The sequence below is a fragment of the Cololabis saira genome, chromosome 13 (assembly GCF_033807715.1).
Source record: "Cololabis saira isolate AMF1-May2022 chromosome 13, fColSai1.1, whole genome shotgun sequence".
Lineage (NCBI taxonomy): Eukaryota > Metazoa > Chordata > Actinopteri > Beloniformes > Belonidae > Cololabis > Cololabis saira.
Genome location: NC_084599.1, coordinates 43903064 through 43924273, shown reverse-complemented (window position 1 = coordinate 43924273; position 21210 = coordinate 43903064). Strand labels below are relative to the sequence as shown.

The window sequence follows — 21210 nt, the reverse complement described above, 5'->3', positions numbered from 1 at the left end:
TCTGGTCTCGCGGGTGGCGGGGTTGCTCCCCCCCCTCCCCCACTATAGATACACTTCAGGTGGAGCTTTGTTTGGTTTATTACACACACACACACACACACACACACACACACACACACACACACACACACACACACACACACACACACACACACACACACACACACACACACACACACACACACACACACACACACACACATATAGTCATTTAGTCACATGCATACACACACACACACACACACACACACACACACACACACACACACACACACACACACACATGCATGATCATATACATACACACACACACACACATAGACATACACACTGGCTTGTTCACCTGCATGCTGGCTCTCTAGTTTTTGGGTTTAGGTAGCGGTAGCGATAGCTTAGCTCAGACTGCGATCAGATCTCAAGATTTAGGTCGATTGCTGTTCGTGTTTTGGATGGCTCCGTGCCGGTTTCGTGCTTTGTTTGTGGTTTTTTTTTGTTGCAGATTTCCAGTGCTTGACGTGTGTCTCCGTGTGTTCCTGCTTCCTGGCTTGGCAGTGGATGTCGTTTTTAGTCCAATATGGATCTAAAACATTTTGGGTTGCCGACCCCTGCACTAGTAGAACTGAAACCAGGACTAGTGGATCAGACCACGCGCAGAATTATGCATAAACGTGTGGTTTTTTACCTGATGAGGCTCATTAAAATCCCTCATGGAGCTGAAATCTAGATGCTAAAACTGTTTTGTTTTGATTTTTTTATTTCTGGTCTGATCAATTTTACAATATAGTTTTAAAGAAATTGTTTTTTATGTTAACCAACTTCCTGGTGTAAAGATTAAAGGAATAATAACCCATAATAAGTAATTTACACTTTCTTATAAGAAGAGAAGGTGAAAATAAGAGTAGTAGAATAAGTAGTTAAAATGTATACATATACATACATACACATATATATATATATATATATATATATATATATATATATATATATATATATATATATATATATATATATATATATATATATATATATATATAATGTATATACACACACACATGTGTAAATTAATTTGGAAAAAGTTAGTTTTTAATAGAGGACATAGAAGGAGGAAATAAATTGTTGTTTGTGTTGTTGTAAATAAAGAAAAAATAAAAACTTTGAAAGGGTTAAACAACTTCCTGGTGAAAAGATTAAAGGAATAATAACCCATAATAAGTCATTTAAACTTTCTTATAATTTTTTTCTTTTGATAAAGTAAAGCTTGCTGTTATATTTATTTATATTTAATTTAATTTTGTATTCAAGCAAAACTGAAAAAGAAGCATGACGGTTTATTTCACTTTGATTTTGTTTAATGACTGTTTATTTGTATTCTTTTCTGATATTTTGTGTAATTGTTTTTCATTTTTATTTAATATGCTCGAAATAAAGATGAAAAAAATCTAAAATATATATATATATTTATTTATATTATATATATATATATATATATATATATATATATATATATATATATATATATATATATATATATATATATATATATATATATATATATATATATATATACACATATATATACATATATAGTTTTTAATAGAGGACATAGAACTTGTCCACTGAGGAGGAAACGAATTGTTGTTCTTGTTGTTGTAAATAAAGTAATAAAATAACAACTTTGAAAGACCATGAGGACATCCATAAATATGCCAGATCTTTAGTTTCTTTTGTAATCACATTTATTCCAAGTATGAGGTCATTATACTTTCTTAACCTGCTGACTGGTTTCTCTGAGTTTGTGTTAAACACCAGGTTGTAGGATGTAATTATGTATTTAAAGTCTAGGTGTATTTCTGTTCAGGCACCAGCCTGGGCCTCCTCTCAGCGGCCGAGAGTCGGGGTCCTCGACGTGGCGTCCACAAACACACACAGCCGGGCTGGAGCCAGACTTTACTGGGGAGTTTTTACAGTTTTTATCATGTTTTTGTAACTTTTATGTGTGTTTTTTCCCGCGTCTTCCATGAGTTCCATTCCTGGGTGGCGGGAAAATGAGCGGCTGGGCGGGATTCTCTGATGCGGAGCTGAGGAGACTGCAGAAAGGTAAATACACCTGTACCTGTACCTGTACCCTCACCTGTTAGAGCTGCAGAGAGGTTATAAACCTTTACCCTCACCTTCTCTGAGGAGGAGCTGAGGAGACTGCAGAAAGGTAAATACCTTTACCTGTAACACACCTGTACCTGTACCTTTACCTTTACCCCCACCTCCTCTGAGGAGGAGCTGAGGAGACTGCAGAAAGGTAAATACACCTTTACCTGTAACTCACCTGTACCTGTACCTGTACCTTTACCTTTACCCCCACCTTCTCTGAGGAGGAGCTGAGGAGGCTGCAGACAGGTGACACACCTGTGAGACACCTGTACCATTAAAATCCCTCATGGAGTTAAAATCTAAATACTAAAACTGTTTTGTTTTGATTTTTTTATTTCTGGTCTGATGAATTTTACAATATAGTTTTAAAGGAATAGTTTTTTATGTTAACCAACTTCCTGGTGTAAAGATTAAAGGAATAATAACCCATAATAAGTAATTTACATTTAGGTGAAAATCAGAGTAGTAGAATAAAGAATTAGTTAAAATGTTAAATATTTAGTTTAACTATATATATATATATATATATATATATATATATATATTATTATATATTATTATTATTATTATTATTAAAATATATATATATATATATATATATATATATATATATTTTTTTTTTATAAAGTAAAGCTTGCTGTTATATTTATTAATATTTATTTTTATTTTGTATTCAAGCAAAACTGAAAAAGAAACAAGGGGTAGGTCCTCGACGTGGCGTCCACAAACACACCGGGCTGCGGATCCGGGAGTTTACTGCAGAGTTTTTAGCGTTTTTATAATGTTTTTATAACTATAAAGGTGAGACACCTGTACCTGTAATACACCTTTATCTGGGGTTTTATAGAGCTGCAGAAAGGTGCCCCACCTTTATCTGGGTTTCATGCTAGAGGAGCCGCGGGGGCTGCTGGGAGATCAGGGGGACACCTGTCGAGATTAATGTTGAAATGTTGAGAAAAAACTTGAAAATGTTAAGAAAAAAGTCGAAATGCAGAGAAAAAAGTTGAAATGTCGAGGAAAAAGTTGAAATGTTGAGAAAAAAGTTGAAAATGTCAAGAAAAAAGTTGAAAATGTTGAGAAAAAAGTTGAAAATGTCAAGAAAAAAGTTGAAAATGTTGAGAAAAAAGTTGAAAATGTCAAGAAAAAAGTTGAAATGTCAAAATTAATGTTGAAGTGCAATCTTGAGAAAAAAAAAGTCGAAATGTCGAAAAAATAAGAAAAAAATGAGAAAAAAAAGGTAAACAAAAAGGTCAAACATTTCTGAAAAAGCTCCAGGAGCCACTAGGGCGGCTCTAGAGCCGCGGGTTGCCGAGCCCCGGTTTAGAGTATTAGTTACCGCCAAAACTAACGGCGTTACTAAATAACGCGTTAATCCCAACGCTGGTTGTACCAGAACCGACCACCAGTAACTCCCCGTGTCTCGTCCAGGTCCAGGTCCAGGTCCAGGTCCAGGTCCAGGTCCAGGTCCAGGTCCAGGTCCAGGTCCAGGTCCAGGTCCAGGTCCAGGTCCAGGTCCAGGTCCAGCCGTCGGCCTCCGTGGGAGGAAGCCGCCTCCGGCCGGCCGGAACCGGCAGCAGCTGCAGCGGGAGAGAGCGCTGAACCTGGCCGGGCCTGCCGGGCCTGCCGGGTCCGGGTCCAGGTCGGCCGGGCTCCCCCCGGAGTGCCAGCTCTCCCAGCCCCCGCCCAAGGAAGAGGCCCGGCCCGGGGCCCGGTTAGGACCCGGTCCTGCGGAGCAGCAGGTACCGCTCAGGTCCAGCACCATGGAACCGGGTCAGAACCACCAGCTGGAGCAGGGGGAGGAGAACCGGGCCGTCAAGGAGCTGGAGAGAGGAGAGGTGGAAATGTGAGTAGGAATCAATGTCTCTCCCATAAATGAATGGGGAAGCCGGCGGCGGTCGCCGCTTTGCTCCCTCTCTGTGAAAGGGGCTTGTTGTTTTTCCCGGGGTACAGAAGAGGAAACATCCGCGTTCATTTCTGACCAATGAGAGAACAGTTGGTTCATGGCATTTGTTAACAGTTTTGAACCGCTACAGACGGTTGTGAACACAAATGCCTCAAACGAGAAACGAAACAAATGTATCGATTTAGCCCCTGAATCAGAACAAAACAAACGGACCACAGGTCTGAAAGCAGCCTAAGTTTAAGTGCTTGAAAGTGCTTGAAATTATAACTCGTGTCTTTCACCAAGTTGGGATCAGACTAGGGCTGCATCAACGAATCGATAAAAATCGATTATTAAAAGCGTTGGCAACGAATTCCATTATCGATTCGTTGTGTCGCGCAGTTATTACGTCACTCACTAAAGCCTGATTTATGGTTCCGCATTAAATCAACAGCGTAGGTTACGCGGCGATGCACACCGCCACGTACCCTACACCGTAGACTCTGCGTTGGTGTAACGCGGAACCATAAATCAGCCTTAAAGGAGACCTATTATGGCATTTAATGTATATTTTAAACAGGCCTTGAATGTCTTAAAAACAATCTAAAGCTTGCTTTTTCTACATAAATCATAAATCCAGCCTGTGGGCCCTGTCACTAGTTTTACCGCTTCTAACCCCTTTTTCTGCGCCTCATTCTAAGGGAAGGGGGGGGTATGATAATGAGGCTCTGTGCTGATTGGCTCCCTGAATGACGTGTAGCAGGGGAGGAGAATAAACCTCGCTCCGCCAGAGCAGCCCAAGCCTGTAAATAAATACAACACTGAATTTTCACAAATGGAAACTTTATTGTTAAAAAAATAAAATATGAGTCGTATATAAATAACATTTATGCACTATTTAAGCCGGATCTGCCCGGCGGATGCTGAACGCTGGCCCCGGAGCCACGCCGGGCGCCCAGCATGGCTCCGCTCGTTACCGGTGATCAAACCGACAGATTTCTCTGAAAAACTCGGAGGGTGAAGCTGGTCCAGCCTGGGACGTACCCCAGAAATCCTTGCTCCCAAAGCGGCTGGGAACCTGGACAATTTAGTCGGACGGACCGCGCTTTGGGAACCAGGAAGTAGGCTGGAGCAGCGCGCATCACCGCGGCTTTAACCAGGGAATCTGACCGGTTCCCACCGGCCGGGACCGCAGGAACCGGCCTGGACTGGTAGCAGGGACTCCCGGGGACCGACCAGCGGAATTTCAGCCAGATCTGCCCGGCCGATGCTGCGCGACGGGCGCCGCAACCCCACGGCGGGCGCCCGGCGCACAGATCGGCTCCGGAGCGCAGCCGCTGCGCATCGCCCGTTACCGGGGATCAAACCGACAGATTTGCCTGAAAATCTCGGAGGGTGAAGCTGGTCCGACCTGGGACAGACCCCCGAGGACCCAGCTCCCAAACCACCCAGGAACCTGGATGATTTAACCCGGATCCGCTCCGCCGTCCGACTGGCTGAAGGAAGCACCGCTCCAGCAGCGGAGAGAGCTGGTTGTGGGCGTGGTTTCAGCAGCGGAGGCTGAACCTATGGAAATCTGCTCCCGTCGTTACGTAACGACGGGAGCAGATTTTAATCGGCTCAAAAAAAACCACGTGACACTGGGGGACTCTGGCCGGCGGGGGTCAGAGAGCTTGCAGAAATTCATGGTATTTTGTCTCCCCTGTGCTGGCAGGGTTAGGGGAGACCACTTTATATATGTTACAACAAGAAAAAACGTGTTTTTCATAATAGGTCCCCTTTAAGTCGCGGAGCGGAAGTTGAGGTATTTCGCCCGGACTACATTTAATGCGGCACAGCACGCTGACGCCGCGGACGTAAAAAGAAGAAAGAGGGCGCGGATTTGTTTGGTTTTAGTAACATCATGCTCAGGCAGTCTGCAATGGCCCAGACAGAGACACATGTAGCTCAGTGCTTAACTTTGAACGCTATATTCTTCTGGTCCGTTCTCCTCTATGTTCCCCCTCTAACCCGGTACATACAAAGGTTCCTCTAAACATCTGTTCCCGCTACAGTTTTAACTAAAAGAAAAGGCAGAAAATGTCAGAAAAATAAAAACGTAATAAAGCTAACTGGGTAGTTTTCAGTTTTATCTCTGTAGTCATTGATGATAAAACAAGCAGCACTGGTGGCTAATGTGCTCCAATACAGCAGGAATCATCATTTTATTTAAACTGCCAAAAATCTTATCAAGACTTGAACTTAAAACTTAACTAGAACTTAAAATGTGCTTGACATAATTGAAAGTTCAATTGAAACACGAGGGAAAAACAGCTAACCTTTTAAGTGATGTGTGTTATCAGGTGTAATGGCATTTTTAGGTTAGAAATAAGAACATTTCTTGGTAAGATCCTTAGTTTTTTGAGTGAAGGCAGTGAGAGAACAAATTGTAATGTTCAAACAAATCCTGTTTCTGATTCGTATTTTTCTTTATTTTTTATAATTTATTTATTGTTCTGGCAGCTCAGGTCCCTTTTAAACAAAGTATATCTCTTTTGTGCACTTTTTTTTTATATATTTGGCAGATGTAAAGCATACATGTGTATGTTTTCTGTGTTAGTCCATTTAGTTGTTTTATTTAATCAGTACTTTAAAAGCTCAGGGATGTTCAAGGAGCAACATGTTTGTGAACTTTCTGAATTGTGAATTTGCAGTCAGTTCTGTTTTCGAATGGTTGGAATTTAGTGCTTTTTTGTTTTTCATCGATTTTCATCGATTAATCGAAAAAATAATCGACAGATTAATCAATTATTAAAATAATCGTTAGTTGCAGCCCTAGATCAGACTGTATAGTTTAGTTATTACAAGGAGAAATAAAATCAGTAAGATGAAACATAACTACATGTTTACAGCACAATACAATGTACATAATTGTGTTAAAAAGCAGAAAAAATAATTATGAGTATAAATATTCCTGTAGATATTTTACCCCAGTGATTAAGGTGCTTGAAGATTTAGAAAATTACCCTTGAAAGTGCTTGAATTTGACCTTGAACAATGTGTAGGAACCCTGAAGTCTGATCAGGTCCAGATCTGGATTCAGGTTTTTAATCTGATCAGATCCCGGCGGACAGCAGACCAGGTCCAGGTCCTGGTCCTGGTCCTGGTCCAGCGAGGTCTCCAGGTTCCGGGAGTCTCTCTCTCTTCCTCCGCTTCATCTTCCTCCCAGTTCTGCTCCTGCCATGGAAATGTTTGAATGTTTGTTCGTCAGCCGTCCAGCGGAGCTCGGACCTGAAACCGGATCCTGCAGAACCTGCAGGTCCTGCAGGTCCTGCAGACCCGCAGAGCCCTGATTAGTTTATGTTTGCACTTATCTCACGCAGCTTGGCCCCGGCTCAGACTCCCGTCACAGAGTCTCCCTCCTCCTCCTCCTGCTCTTCACTCGCTACTCCTGTTTCCTGAAGCTGTTGTTGGAAACCTGTCAGGATCTGTTAGTCGGTCTCGTGAGACCCGGTTCTGCAGGAGGGGAATCACCCGGTCCAGAGACCAGAGCTGCCTCTCAGAACTTTGGAGAGAAGAGACCGGCAAGCAGAGACCCATCGGCCACGGTTACAGGATGTTTTTAAATTCTGAATTAAATAATTCAGAATGAAACTATTTTCCTTCCAGTTTACATGGAAATGGTAATTCTGAATTGAGGTTTACATGGAAAACACGTTTGATCGGATGTCGAGAAAAAAGTTGAAATACAATTTCAAGAATAAAGTCGAAATTTCTACTTTTTTCTCAACCTTTCGACTTTTTTCTCGCTTTCTCCAATTCCTCTCCAGGTCTGGGGGTTGGGAAGGTTCTGATTGGATAGGGGGGGGACCGGAAGTTAAACTACCGGAAGAAAAACTAACTTACTCGATTAGCAACAACATGGAGGACCACATTATTAGCATCATTTTTGGATTTGTTTTGATTTTATTTTTGAAGCAGCAGCACGACGACATCATTTATGTTTCCTGTTTCCATCTGTTCTTTTAATGATTTCTATTTATTAAATAAAAGTCTCTGCTCTTGACCAGCGTTTACTGCTGCTGCATCTTGAAACTTTGTTTGGAAAACCAGCCCAGTGGAATATAAGATCATGGAGACAGACGGGGAGGGAACGAGCAGAAAGAAAGACCGGAATTGATTTAAAGAGGAATGAGTGTAAATATGATCACGGAATTATTCTATTGGTTGGGGGGGGTCCCGACACATCCAAGTGATCGCCGCGACTTCGTGGCGCTCGAAACCCGGAGACTGTTGGGGGGGGCTGATAAGAGGGGGGGCCGAGGAAGGTGTTGAGTTGAGGGAGGTGTGGTTATCAGTAAGTGTGTGTGTGTGTAGCGATGAGTCCGTGAACTTCGCCCAGAGCTGCTCCTCAGCCAATGTCCTTGATGTTATCAGACGGCCCGGTCTGTTCTGAAACAGGTCCACAGGTGTTCCTGAGAGGGGAGGGTTAGTGGGGGCTAGGGGTGTAACAATATATCGTGCCACGAAATTTCGCGATACAAAAACGTCACGATACGTGTCGTGGAGGTGACAAAGTGTATCGCGATATTGGGTTATTAATATTAATCTATTGTGTTGACTAGAAACGACCGCGCCTCGACCCGCGGACCAAAATCTTACTCCGCTCAGAAGAAACTAGTCCCGTTTTGAGCTCTGAACTTTTACTGATGTAAGGCTGGTGTAGAGTTAAGCCTTACCTTATTAAATTAAACCTTTTTGGGGTGGTGAGTAGGATAAACACGGGGAAACTTCTGCTGAGTTCCAGTGTACTTTAATGTCCCTCAACAGTGTAGGATTTTAGAACATCAACACAGCACCTAGTGCCGTACTGTGGCGTATCACTCCGCCCAATCTAAAACAGACTAATCACTACAGATAAACTAGTCCCTGATTTACATCAGAATATAAAGAATAGATTTATAAAATAATGAAATAACCTTCTTAACAAAAATAAATCTCCTCTTACACTTATAAGGTGAGCATGAATCAATCTTTGTTATGATGTAAAATTGTATGTATTTATTTACTTTTATTTATTTATTTAATTTTAGTTGTTAAATTTCTGGAAAAGAAAAAAGTCAAATCATACATGAGAGAAACTATTCAGTTTGTGTCTAAATATTTGTACTTGTATGAAACTGAAGATGCATAATGCAAACCTGACATTTACTTTTAGTTCAGTTTGTGGAAAATGGTTGTCCTGGCTTTCTCTTTAAAACTTAAACAGTTATAAAGCATTACAAACTGTAACAATAGGGCAAACGCACAGTATTGTTTTGTATTTTGTGTCTTTCAAATAAAAGACCATTTCCTCATGACTACCTCATTCAAGGTTGTTAAAAAATACTGTTATAATATCGTATCGTTATCATGACCTCAATATCGTGTATCGTACCGTATCGTGAGATTAGTGTATCGTTACACCCCTAGTGGGGGCAGAGTCCCTTGTTTACATTCCACCAGGGAGATTGAGACCAGAGCAATCGGCCAAAACCGCCCTGTCAAAGCCAGATTATAGAATCAACAATTATATTGCAAAAACAGGCAGCCTCAGTAAAGCCGAGCTTCCAACTTCTCCAGGTTGTTATCCATCTTGCCAATGAGCTCAAAGACGCCGCCAGCCTGCGATTCTGTTCGAGAATCACATCCAGCTCATGGCTTTGCTCCCCCAACGTTAAAGTCTGAGCGTTGATCACCTTGCTTGACCCTTCAGCCACGTCCGGCAGCTCTGAAAGAGCCAGAACAGCTGCCGACGACTTATGCGTTTGTCGGTAGACCAGGAATCCCCCTCCTCCGATCAAGAGAAATCTGCTATCATAAATCCGATTATGAAGGCATCTTCAACGTCCTCGACAGACAGAATCGCCAAGCACAAAGGTTTCCAATGTTTCCAGGAATCCATTGTGTATCCAGCAAAAATGTCCCATCGGGGCAGGAGGGCTCCCTTACCCCCTGACTTCTTGTTGCAAAAATTTGGTCAATTGTGCTGAGAGACCAGTTAATCAATTCCATGATTGTAGAGTTTCGGAGGAGTGAAAATGAAAGGCTCTGAAGACGAGACAACAAGCAGTAGCAGGGAAGATAGGGAGGGAGAGGAGCAGAAATGCGTCCGCCTTCGTCGAGAGCCGGAAGAGGTAGATGGAAGTGGACTGGGACACGCCCGCCACCTGTCAATCACAGATTTATTCTAGTTTGACTTAGCTCATGCTAACATACGATGCTAATCAATATTGGTTTACATCCATTTTCTTGACATCTGTCCACAAACCCTGGACCGTGACCTGGACTGGAGCCAGAAGTGGGACTGAGACCGGAACTGGAACCGGAACCAGTGAACTTTTGATTGGCCGCACGAGCCAAAAGTTGAAATGTCGAGAAAAAAGTTGAAATGTAGAAAAAAGTCGAAATGTTGAGATTAATGTTGTAATGTTGAGAAAAAAGTCGGTCAATCAAGAGACCACGCCTCCAATCATACATCAGTTTATTTCTGCAACTCATTACCAGACTGGGGGGGTCTGTGCAGGACCTGCAGGTCTGGATCTGGACCCTAGTGGTCTGTAGAGGACCTGCAGGTCTGGATCTGGACCCTAGTGGTCTGTAGAGGACCTGCAGGTCTGGATCTGGACCCTAGTGGTCTGTAGAGGACCTGCAGGTCTGGATCTGGACCCTAGTGGTCTGTAGAGGACCTGCAGGTCTGGATCTGGACCCTAGTGGTCTGTAGAGGACCTGCAGGTCTGGATCTGGACCCTAGTGGTCTGTAGAGGACCTGCAGGTCTGGATCTGGACCCTAGTGGTCTGTAGAGGACCTGCAGGTCTGGATCTGGGTCCAGGTTCTGGTTCTGCTGGTCTAAACCCGGTTCTGCTGGTCTGAACCCGGTTCTGCTGGTCTAACCCGGTTCTGCTGGTCTAAACCTGTTCTTGTCTCTGCAGACGGGAGAGGACTCGTCTGGAACAACTACAGCTGGACCAGAAACTCATCGAGGAAGGAAACAAGCGCAAGAAAGCTCTGCTGGCCAAGACCATCGCTGAGAAGTGAGTACTAGTTTAGTTTAGTTATTTAGTAATATGAGACAAATAATGAATGAATGAATGAATGAATGAATGAATTAATTAATCTTTATTTCGGCTTGTACAGAACAAGATGAAAAGGAAGAGAAAAAAAAAAAAATCAACATTTATTTTGCCGTAAAGGTGTAGCTGAAGCCGTAGCTTATAGTCCGACCCTTTTTACTTATGATCAGTAAAAATATGAGACATTAGCTTTTACTCAGTGGAAACAAACAATACATAAAGAAGAAAAAAAAATAAATAAATAAGTAAGACAAAATATAAAATTGACATTTCACATCCTAGAATGTTTTTGATTGTATACTTTATAATTATAGTGTTTTATATTTATTTACAGTATTTTCTTTAAACAATTTCTTAAACTTGACGATAGAGCGACACATTTTTAGGTTGTTATTACAACTATTCCAAATTTCTCTAGCCTTAACTGATGTACATTTCTTTTTAATATTAGTTCTTGCTGTCGTCATCTCAAACATGAGTTTCCCCCTCAGATCATAGCGGGTTTCTTTTATCTGGAACAGGTCCTGAATGCAGTTTGGAAGCAGTTTCTGCTGGGCTTTAAAGGCAAATAAAACAGTTTTCTGCTCTACTATATCATGGAATTTTAAGATATTATATTTAATAAAAAGATTATTTGTTGGTTTATAATAGTCAGATCTATTAATTATCCTTAACGCTCTTTTCTGTAATAGAAAAATAGGGTTTGTATTTGTTTTATAGGTGTTACCCCATATCTCCACACAATAAGTCATGTATGGAACTATGAGTGAGTTATACATTAAAAACTGTGTCTTTGACAGAAAAAATAATTCGTTTTATTTACTATTGCTAGGGTTTTAGACATTCTTGATTTTACACTATTTATGTGTGATTTCCAGCTAAGTTTATCATCGATTATTACCCCCAGGAACTTATTTTCATATACTCGTTCTATTTCCATACCACTAATTTTAATTGTTATATGATTATTTTTTTTTCTAGTGCCAAAAATGATGAACTTAGTTTTAGTTAGGTTTAATGATAACTTATTGATATCAAACCATGCCTTCACATTTTTCAGTTCTCCTTCCACCACATTCAACAGCTGTTCCAAATTCTTCCCTGAACAATAAAGGTTTGTATCATCAGCAAACAAGACATAATTTATTATTTTAGACACTTTACAAATATCATTTATATATAATATGAACAATTTAGGACCTAGCACTGAACCTTGTGGGACACCGAAGGTGACTCTTTCTAGGTCTGATTTATCATTATTTAACTCAACATATTGAAATCTGTCAGCAAGATAACTCTCTATCCATGAATTGGCAATCCCTCTAACACCATATCTCTCTAATTTATTTTATAAAAGTTTATGATCTATGGTGTCAAATGCTTTCTTCAGGTCAATAAACACCCCCACTGTATATTCCCCTTTCTCAATAGCAGTTGAAATTTCCTCTACTAGTTCCATCACAGCCATTGAGGTTATTACCTATTACCTCTGAACCCATATTGATTATTGCTCAGCAGATTGTGTTTTTCTATGAATTTATCGAGTCTATTGACAAACAATTTTTCTATTATTTTTGAGAATTGAGATAATAACGAAATTGGTCTGTAATTATTAAAAAGGTGTCTATCTCCGTTTTTGAAGATGGGTATTACTTTGGCGGTTTTCATTTTATTAGGGAAGATTCCAGTTTGAAATGATAGGTTACATATATAGGTCAGTGGTTTTACTATGTTTACTATAATATTTTTAACTAAAGACATATCTATATCTGTCCAATCACCAGACCTTTTATCTTTGAATTTATGCACAATATCAAGTATGTCTATTTCTTTAACTTCACTTATATAAATTGTATAATAATTTCGTTCAACTAGATCTACTAAGCCTTCCTTATTTGCCGGCTCCACAATCTCATTTGCCAAGTTATTTCCCACATTTGAGAAGTATGTATTAAATTCATTGACTATTTCCTTTGGATTATTTACTGTTGTTTTTTTATCCTTCGTAAAATAATTGGGATAGTCTGCTTTGCCCTTACCTTTCCTAATTACACTATTTATTACCTTCCATGTCCCCTGTGTATTACTCCGATATTGTTGCAGTAATTTATAATAATGCTCTTTCTTCTGAATTCTTATAATTTTTAATAATTTATTTTTATACGTTTTGTATCTATTTTCGGTTTCTTTCGTTCTATGTTTTAAAAAGTTTTTATATAATAGATTTTTCTTTTTGCATGCATTTTCAATCCCCCTTGTTATCCAGGGGTTATATTTGTTCTTGGGCTTTGCAGCTTGTTTTCTTAAGGGACAGTTCTTGTCATAAAGGTCCAGGAATGTGGCTAGGAAAGCATCATATGCTTTGTTGGGGTCTTTGTTAACATAGACCTCCTGCCAGTCCTGCTCACTAAGGTCCACATTAAGGGCTGCAATGGTTTCCAGTGTTTTCAATCTGGAAAGGTTATAGATGTTTTGCTTGGGTTCTTTTTTGGCCTTGAAGAAATTATGTAAGATGGCAAAAACGGGAAGATGGTCACTGATATCATTCAACAGCAGTCCCCCTGTTATTTCAATATCAATTTCATTAGTAAATATATTATCTATCAAAGTTGCTGAGTCTATTGTGATTCTGGTTGGTTTTAGTATTATAGGAAAGAGGCTACTGCTATACATTTGATTTATAAAGTCTATTGTTTTATTATTTCCATGTGGATTTAGAATATCTATATTAAAATCCCCACAAACTATATTCACTTTGTTATTATTTATATTACTAAACATATCAGCTATTTTATTATTAAATCTATCTAAACAAGTACCAGGAGTTCTATATATGCAGCTGATCATTATATTTTTAGCTTTTTCGTTAATAATTTCAATAGTTAAGTATTCTATAAGATCTTGTATTTTATTTGACATGCTTTTGACCATATTACATTTTAAAGCAGTATCAACATATATTGCAACACCTCCTCCTTTTTTACTGTCTCTATTTGTTGTAAACATCTCATAGCCATCAAGATCCATATCATAGCCTTTGTTGTCATCAAGCCAAGTCTCTGAAATTGCTATAATGTTAAATTTCTTAAACTTCCCAAGATATTTTTTAATTTCTGTGAAGTTTCTGTATAGGCTTCTGCTGTTGAAATGCACTAGTGACAGGGCACCTTCCATGTTGACATTACTAATAAATTGTTCATCTGTATAGTATTCACAGTTATTACTTATAGTATTATAGAAATTATTGTCTGGATCAAGATTTTGGTCAATACCATAAAGTTTGTGCTCATTGCGATCAAAGGTTTTAAAATTCAAATTTTCATATTTACTATATAAACTGTTCACATTTCCCTCTAAGCATGATGTATCTGTGTCTATGATTTCTCCATCCTCCACTCCTCCAAACGGAAACAAATAATCCTCAACACAAAACGCCATAATTACTTTGTATGGGCAACAATTGCTCTCCGCACACACAGCCTTGCAGTTTGTTCCTTTTGTTCACAAGCAAGCACACACATACGCACACACCAGAATCAAATAACCGAATGGACAAAATCAACGCACACACGCAAACATGCTCTCACACACACATACCAGAATCCAGAATCCCCCCACAAAATAAACGAAAAAACAAAATCAACAAACGGCTTTCCTTAAACTTAAAGTCTGAGCCGCCATAAATCAAACACAGCCATGAATGCATGTCATTGTCCTCTGAGAAGAAAAAATATAGAAAAAGCATCCACTTCAGTTCGATACAAAAACATATCCATAAAAAACAAAAACAGCACTGTCTTTCAGTTACTGTCCGTGCCATCAAGGCCAAGGTCCTTAAAATAAGGATAGGAAGCCCAAAACATTGTCTAGAAAGCCATTTGCGAGACCGGTCAAGTGGCAACGCAAGAATAAACCCGCTCCAAGCAGGGCGGGAATAATCCATGCAAAATATATTAAAAATCCAAGGAAAAAATACTCCATACAAAAAATGAATGCAATCCATGCCATGAGCATCTTCTCTTTCGAGTGGTAACTCAAAAGAAAAAATAGATAGAAAAATTAAAAGAGTGGAATGAACACTAAATGTAAAAACATTGAAATAACATGAAGGAAAGGAAGAAGCCTGGTGGATTATATAGAATCATTTCCTTTATATGAATAAAAAACACAACAAAAGCTACACAAAGGGGAGTAAAAAAACACAAAACACAGAAGAAAATGTAACTCAGATTAAATAATAAACACTACAAAGATGAAACAATAAGAAAGTTCTTTAAATGTTTTTTGAATATTAGCAAGGATGGTGATGATTTAAGAGATTTATTGAGTGAATTCCACAAGATTGATGTTTATGTTCTACAAAACGGTAACTTAAAATCATCTTTGTGCATTGTGGCATAAGAATGAATATCGGAATTAACACAAAAGAAATGATGAAAAGAAGGAAGATCTTGTATATAATTTTTTAAATTTGAACATAAACATGTTTGAAAAATGTTAATTTTATTGACGGATAATAAGGAATACCATATTTTCTGCACTATAAGGCGCACCACACTATAAGGTGCACTAAATATCTGGTAAAATACCGTACTATAGTGTCTGGGGTTGAGTTACGTATCTACCTGATGGAGCTGCTACAGGAAATGCTACAAAATCCTACAGCAAATACAAAAAAAAAACAAGAAGAAAAGTACCGTATGTCAAACTTTATTAACAAAATAAAAACCAGCTTTGCTCCGTCTCATCAAAGTCTCCGTTATACGAGTCAGCGTCGCTGCTGTTGTGTTGAACGTCTGTGATGATTCCTGATGGTTTTAGCACCAACTACATTACCCACAATCCCCCTGACTACATTACCCACAATCCCCCTGACTACATTACCCACAATCCCCCTGACTACATTACCCACAATCCCCCTGACTACATTACCCACAATCCCTCTGACTACATTACCCACAATCCCTCTGACTACATTACCCACAACCCCCCGGACTACATTACCCACAATCCCCCTGACTACATTACCCACAATCCCCCTGACTACATTACCCACAATCCCCCTGACTACATTACCCACAATCCCCCTGACTACAGTAACAGAAATTACCGTAATGATCATATATAAGCGCACTGTGGGTTTTTGAGAAAATTAAGGCTTTTAGGTGCAACTTATAGTGCGGAAAATACGGTATATGTTGTATGGTTGGCCCTGACCCGGTACCGGCCCCGGCCCGGTCCGGCCCCGGCAGAACCCACCCCTGACGGCCCTGACGGTCCTTATCCGTCCCCCCAGGTCCAAACAGACCCACGCCGAGGCGGCCAAGCTGAAGAGGATCCAGAAGGAGCTGCAGGCGCTGGACGACATGGTGTCCAACGACATCGGGATCCTGAGGGGCCGGATCGAGCAGAGCAGCTGGGACTACACGACCGCTAGGTGAGGGGGGGTCCGGGGGGTCGGGGGGCCGGGTCGGGTTCAGGTTTCAAGTCTGATCGGATCTAGATCCAGGAGCGCCTCCAAATGTTTTTATTTATTTTTCTAACTTGTCTGCATATATATTTATGGTTAATACCATGTTGGTATGCATTTTTAATATATAATATAGATCATATACATTTTAATATCATATATATTTTATTTATTTTAAATATATATATTTAATTTTTTAATTTTAATTTTTTTAATATTTTTTATTTTTATTTATTTTTTGTTATTATTAGGCTCAGAAATACTTGCATTTTGCCCAAATGATTTGGGATGAAACGCATAACTGACGATAGAATCTATGTGACCGGTAAGTGTTTTTTTGTTGTTTTTATTGAGGCCTGTGGGGGGGCCGTGGCCCAGATCTGGATTCAGTCTGATCCGGTCCAGATCTGGTCGGGGGTCGTGGTTGTAACCGGGTCAAGCCGGTCCGTGAACACGGCGGTACCGGTTCTCCATGTTGGCCCGGGTGTTTGTGTTTGGGGGGGTTGAGCTCATCGCCGCGGCAACCACAGCTGTTGTTATGATTACAGTGATTGAATCAGCCGGCGGTTCTGCCAGAGCTGGAACCCGAGCTGCTGGACCGGTTCTGCGGCACCGCAGAGTCCAAACACACCCGGGTGATCCGGGACTCACGGCTGCAGCAGCAGAGGTGAGGCCCGGATCACCCGGGTCTGGACCTGGATCTGGACCAGGATCCGGCGGGATGCCGCAGGCCAGCACGCAGCTCCTGAAGCTCCAGCCTGCAAACATGCACAAAAGAGAAAAAAGGGGGGCCGGCACAAGAAACTACAGGAACGATGGACAAAAATGATAGCTATGAGATATTTATAATAAATAAAAATGGAAATGGAGAAGAGAGGAATGGAAGAGGAGAGGAGAAGAAGGGTGAGAGGCCCCGCCCAGTGGATCATGTCGGTCCCCCCTGCAGCATAAGCCTATAGCAGCATATCTACCACCAAGCTATATTTGAGACTAACTATTATAGTCTTGTTCTATAGCTGCAACTATGACTACTGACTCTAACACACTAGAGTTTACACTACCTAGAGATTTACCAACACCAGCTAGAGGTTTACTAAACACTAACTATAGGCTTTACTAAACAGAAAGGTTTTAAGTTTAGTTTTAAAGGTGGAGGTGGTGTCAGCCTCCTTAACCCAGATTGGAAGTTGGTTCCATAGTAATGGTGCCTGATAGCAGAACGCCCGCCCTCCAAATCTACATTTAGATACTCTAGGAACTACGAGTAAACCTGCACTCTGAGAACGGAGAGCTCTGCCAGGAACATAAGGCTCTATCAGGTCTTGGAAAAAATGCGGAGCTAAGCCGTTTTGGGCTTTATATGCAAGTAATACAATTTTGAATTGGATTCTGAATTTTACAGGTAGCCAATGGAGCGACGCTAACACTGGAGAGACGTGGTCTCTCCTGCTGATTCCTGTCAGCACTCGTGCTGCTGCATTCTGGATCAGCTAGATCAGGGGTCGGCAACCCAAAATCTTGAAAGAGCCATATTGGACCAAAAACACAAAAAACAAATATGTCTGGAGCCGCAAAAAATGAAAAGTCTTGTATAAGCCTTAGAATGAAGGCAACTATATTAGTTAGAACTGGGGGAATTATTATGCACTTTGAGAAAAAAGCCAAAATGTCGAGAAAAAAGTCAAAATTTCGAGAAAAAAGTCAAAATTTCAAGAAAAAAAATCTAAATTTTGAGAAAAAAGTTGAAATGTCGAGATTAAAAAGGAAAGGAAAAAGGAAGAAAAAAAGAGAAAAAAAGAAAAATAAGGAAAAAAATAAGAAAAAAAAAGAGGGAAAAAGAGGAAAAAAAAGGGAAAAAAGAAAAAAAAGTCAAACATTTTTGAAAAAGCCACTAGGCCGGCACTAAAGAGCCGCATGCGGCTCTAGAGCCGCGGGTTGCCGACCCCTGAGCTAGAGCCTATTCAGCAAAATACTTGGACATCCTGCAGTACACACATTACACATTACAGTAATCCAGTCTAGAAGATACAAACGAATCAACTTTCAGCCTGGAGGTTTGGATCCAGGCCCGGTTTGTTCAGGTCCTGGGGTTAGATCTGGGTCTTCCCTCCAGTCTGTCTGACCGTGTCCCCGTTTCCCCCGTGTCCCCGTTTCCCCAGGAAGCGGTACGAGAAGGCGGAGGCGGAGTACGTGTCTGCTAAGATGGATCTGCACCGGCGGACGGAGGTGAAGGAGCAGCTGACGGAGCATCTCTGCGCCATCATCCAGCAGAACGAGCTGCGGAAGGCCAGCAAGCTGGAGGAGCTGCTGATGCAGCTGCAGCTGGGGGCGGAGCCTGAGGGGGAGGGGGCTGAGGGGGCGGGACCTCATCTGCAGCAGCAGCTGGGGGCGGGGCCTGAGGGGGCGGGGCCTCCCGGGGGGGAGGAGCCACCGCCCGCAGAGACCCAGGGGGGAACGGAGCCGCCACCATCAACAGACGCCAACGCGGCGCCAGAGACGGCCGGCCAGCCAGAGACACTAGAAACCGGGGCGGTTCTGGACCAGAACCCCCCAGAGACCCGTCCTGGGGGCGGAGCCTCCTGATGTCCAGGGACACGCCCACACGGGACACGCCCACACGGACACGCCCACACGTCTCCTCCCAGAGAGTGCTGCGTCTTCGACACTACGGTTTAAGGTTTTCAGGCACCGCTGCTTTATTATTGTTATTATTATTTACTATTATTTTTGTTATTATACTTTTTTTTAATTAATGTTATTGTTATTTTTTTTTTATATATATTATTTTATTATATATATATATATATATATATATATATATATATATATATACACACACACGCGGAAGAGTATTAGGGCCAGGCAGGAGAAAAATGTAAATAATATTTTAGAGGAGGAAGATTATTTTTTTCATTTTGCAAAAAAGTGTCGAAATTAATGTTGAAGTACAATTTCCAGAAAGAATTTGAAGTGTATTTCAACTTTATTCTCAATTTCGATTTCATTCACTACATTTCGACATTTTTCTCGAAGTGCACAATAAAAAAAAAAATCTTCCCCTTTCATATATTTTTTCTCCTGCATGTCCCTGATTCTCTTCGGTATAAATAAATATATATAAAAAATAATCATCTTTTTTTATTCTTTTACGATCGTGTTTCTCGGTTTTAGTCGACCCGTCTCGTCGGTACCGAGGCGTGTCTCGTCTCGTCTGATGTCGGTGCTGGTTTAAGGTTTTTTGGGGGGGGGGTCTGGTCTGGTCTGGGACAGTTTTCTACTCGGTAGGAAACCGGTCTTCTGGACCAGCGTCTGGTTTGCTGGGAGGGTTCTGGTTCTGGACTCTGAAGACCACCAGGACCGGCTCCGGTTCGGTCCGGACTCCTCCCATCAGCCACTAGTTCTGGACCGATGGACCGGGCCGATAAGAACCATATTGGGTTTCAAGAGTTAGTGTCAGGGAATGACACCAAAACTAAAAGCCATCATTACAGGATTTTATTATAGTGTTGTAGTTTACAGACTCAGAAATACTTAAAGAAACACCTACTGATATACTTAATATTATGGAAGAGTATTAGGGCCAAAAAAGATTTTTTGTATAAAAGTCGAAAGTACAATTTCAAAAATAAAGTCAAAATTTTGACATTTCAACTTTTTTCTCGACATTTTGACTTTTTTCATAATGAAAAAAAATCTTCCTCCTCTAAAATATTATTTTAATTTTTCTCCTGCCTGGCCCTAATACTCTTCCTGTAGGGGGAGGGGGCGTGGCCACCCCTAACACCCCCCCCCCCCCCTGGTGGTGCCACTGGTTAGCGTGAGCTAAGCCAGGCTAAAACGGCTAACCTGTGGTACCAGGGCCGAGGTGGACGGGGCCTAAAGCCAATCTGTTTAGAAGTTAAATGTCAAACATGCAGCTTGACCCGCGTCGTCCCTGATTCAACCCAGAACCCGGTTCTGGTCCAAGAACAAACACCGTCCTGATGGCGCAGCGGTGGAGGAGCATCATGACCTGCCGTTAGAAGAGGAAAACTCCTGAGATCTTCATACACCGTCTATAATGAAGATTACCCGCCCGTTACCCCGGCAACCGTTAAAGGATCCCGATGTTTCAGTTCTGCACCATCAGATTAGTGGGCGTGGCCTAAACAAGCTCTTTGGTCTTTGGTCTTTATCTTGTGATGTAACAGAACAATCTTAACCGTCGGAGGATGATCAACCCTCACCTGCAGATATCCTGTCCTAGGAATTGTCCTATAAAGGAATTTTGTCAAAATTCTGTATTATATAATTGCACCTAAATGTTTCGTTATGATCATTTTTATTTGCAATTATTGTTTATTTCTCATTCTTGTATGGAAGGTGCTATAGAAATAAAGTTGTTATTATTGTATCTGATCAACCAACCGCCTTACTTGAGTCTGGTTGCAGTTCCCCTCCCGGCCACCAGAGGCTGCACCAGTGACTCCATCACTGACCTGACGGTTAAAAACTGAAATAAACATTTACAGTCTGGTTCTACAACTGTTCTGGTCTCGTCTGATTTCACCTCCATGACGACTCTGACGGGGGGGACGTTTCTGTCCCACGTCAGGAGAGGTTATATAAGGTAAATAAA

At 41.1% G+C, this 21210-nt stretch overlaps 1 protein-coding gene across 1 annotated transcript in view; it reads left to right on the top strand.

Annotated features, from left to right (window-relative positions):
• The first annotated feature begins 1917 nt into the window (after positions 1–1917).
• Positions 1918–21210, top strand: part of gorab (golgin, rab6-interacting) — a 25151-nt gene continuing 5858 nt past the window's right edge. Inside the window, exons 1-5 of the mRNA XM_061739012.1 lie at positions 1918–2097; positions 3577–3991; positions 10982–11083; positions 16419–16559; positions 18752–18980. Of these exons, the coding sequence (XP_061594996.1) occupies positions 2046–2097; positions 3577–3991; positions 10982–11083; positions 16419–16559; positions 18752–18980 (939 nt within the window). The 5' untranslated portion in view covers positions 1918–2045. The remainder of the gene's footprint in view (positions 2098–3576; positions 3992–10981; positions 11084–16418; positions 16560–18751; positions 18981–21210) is intronic.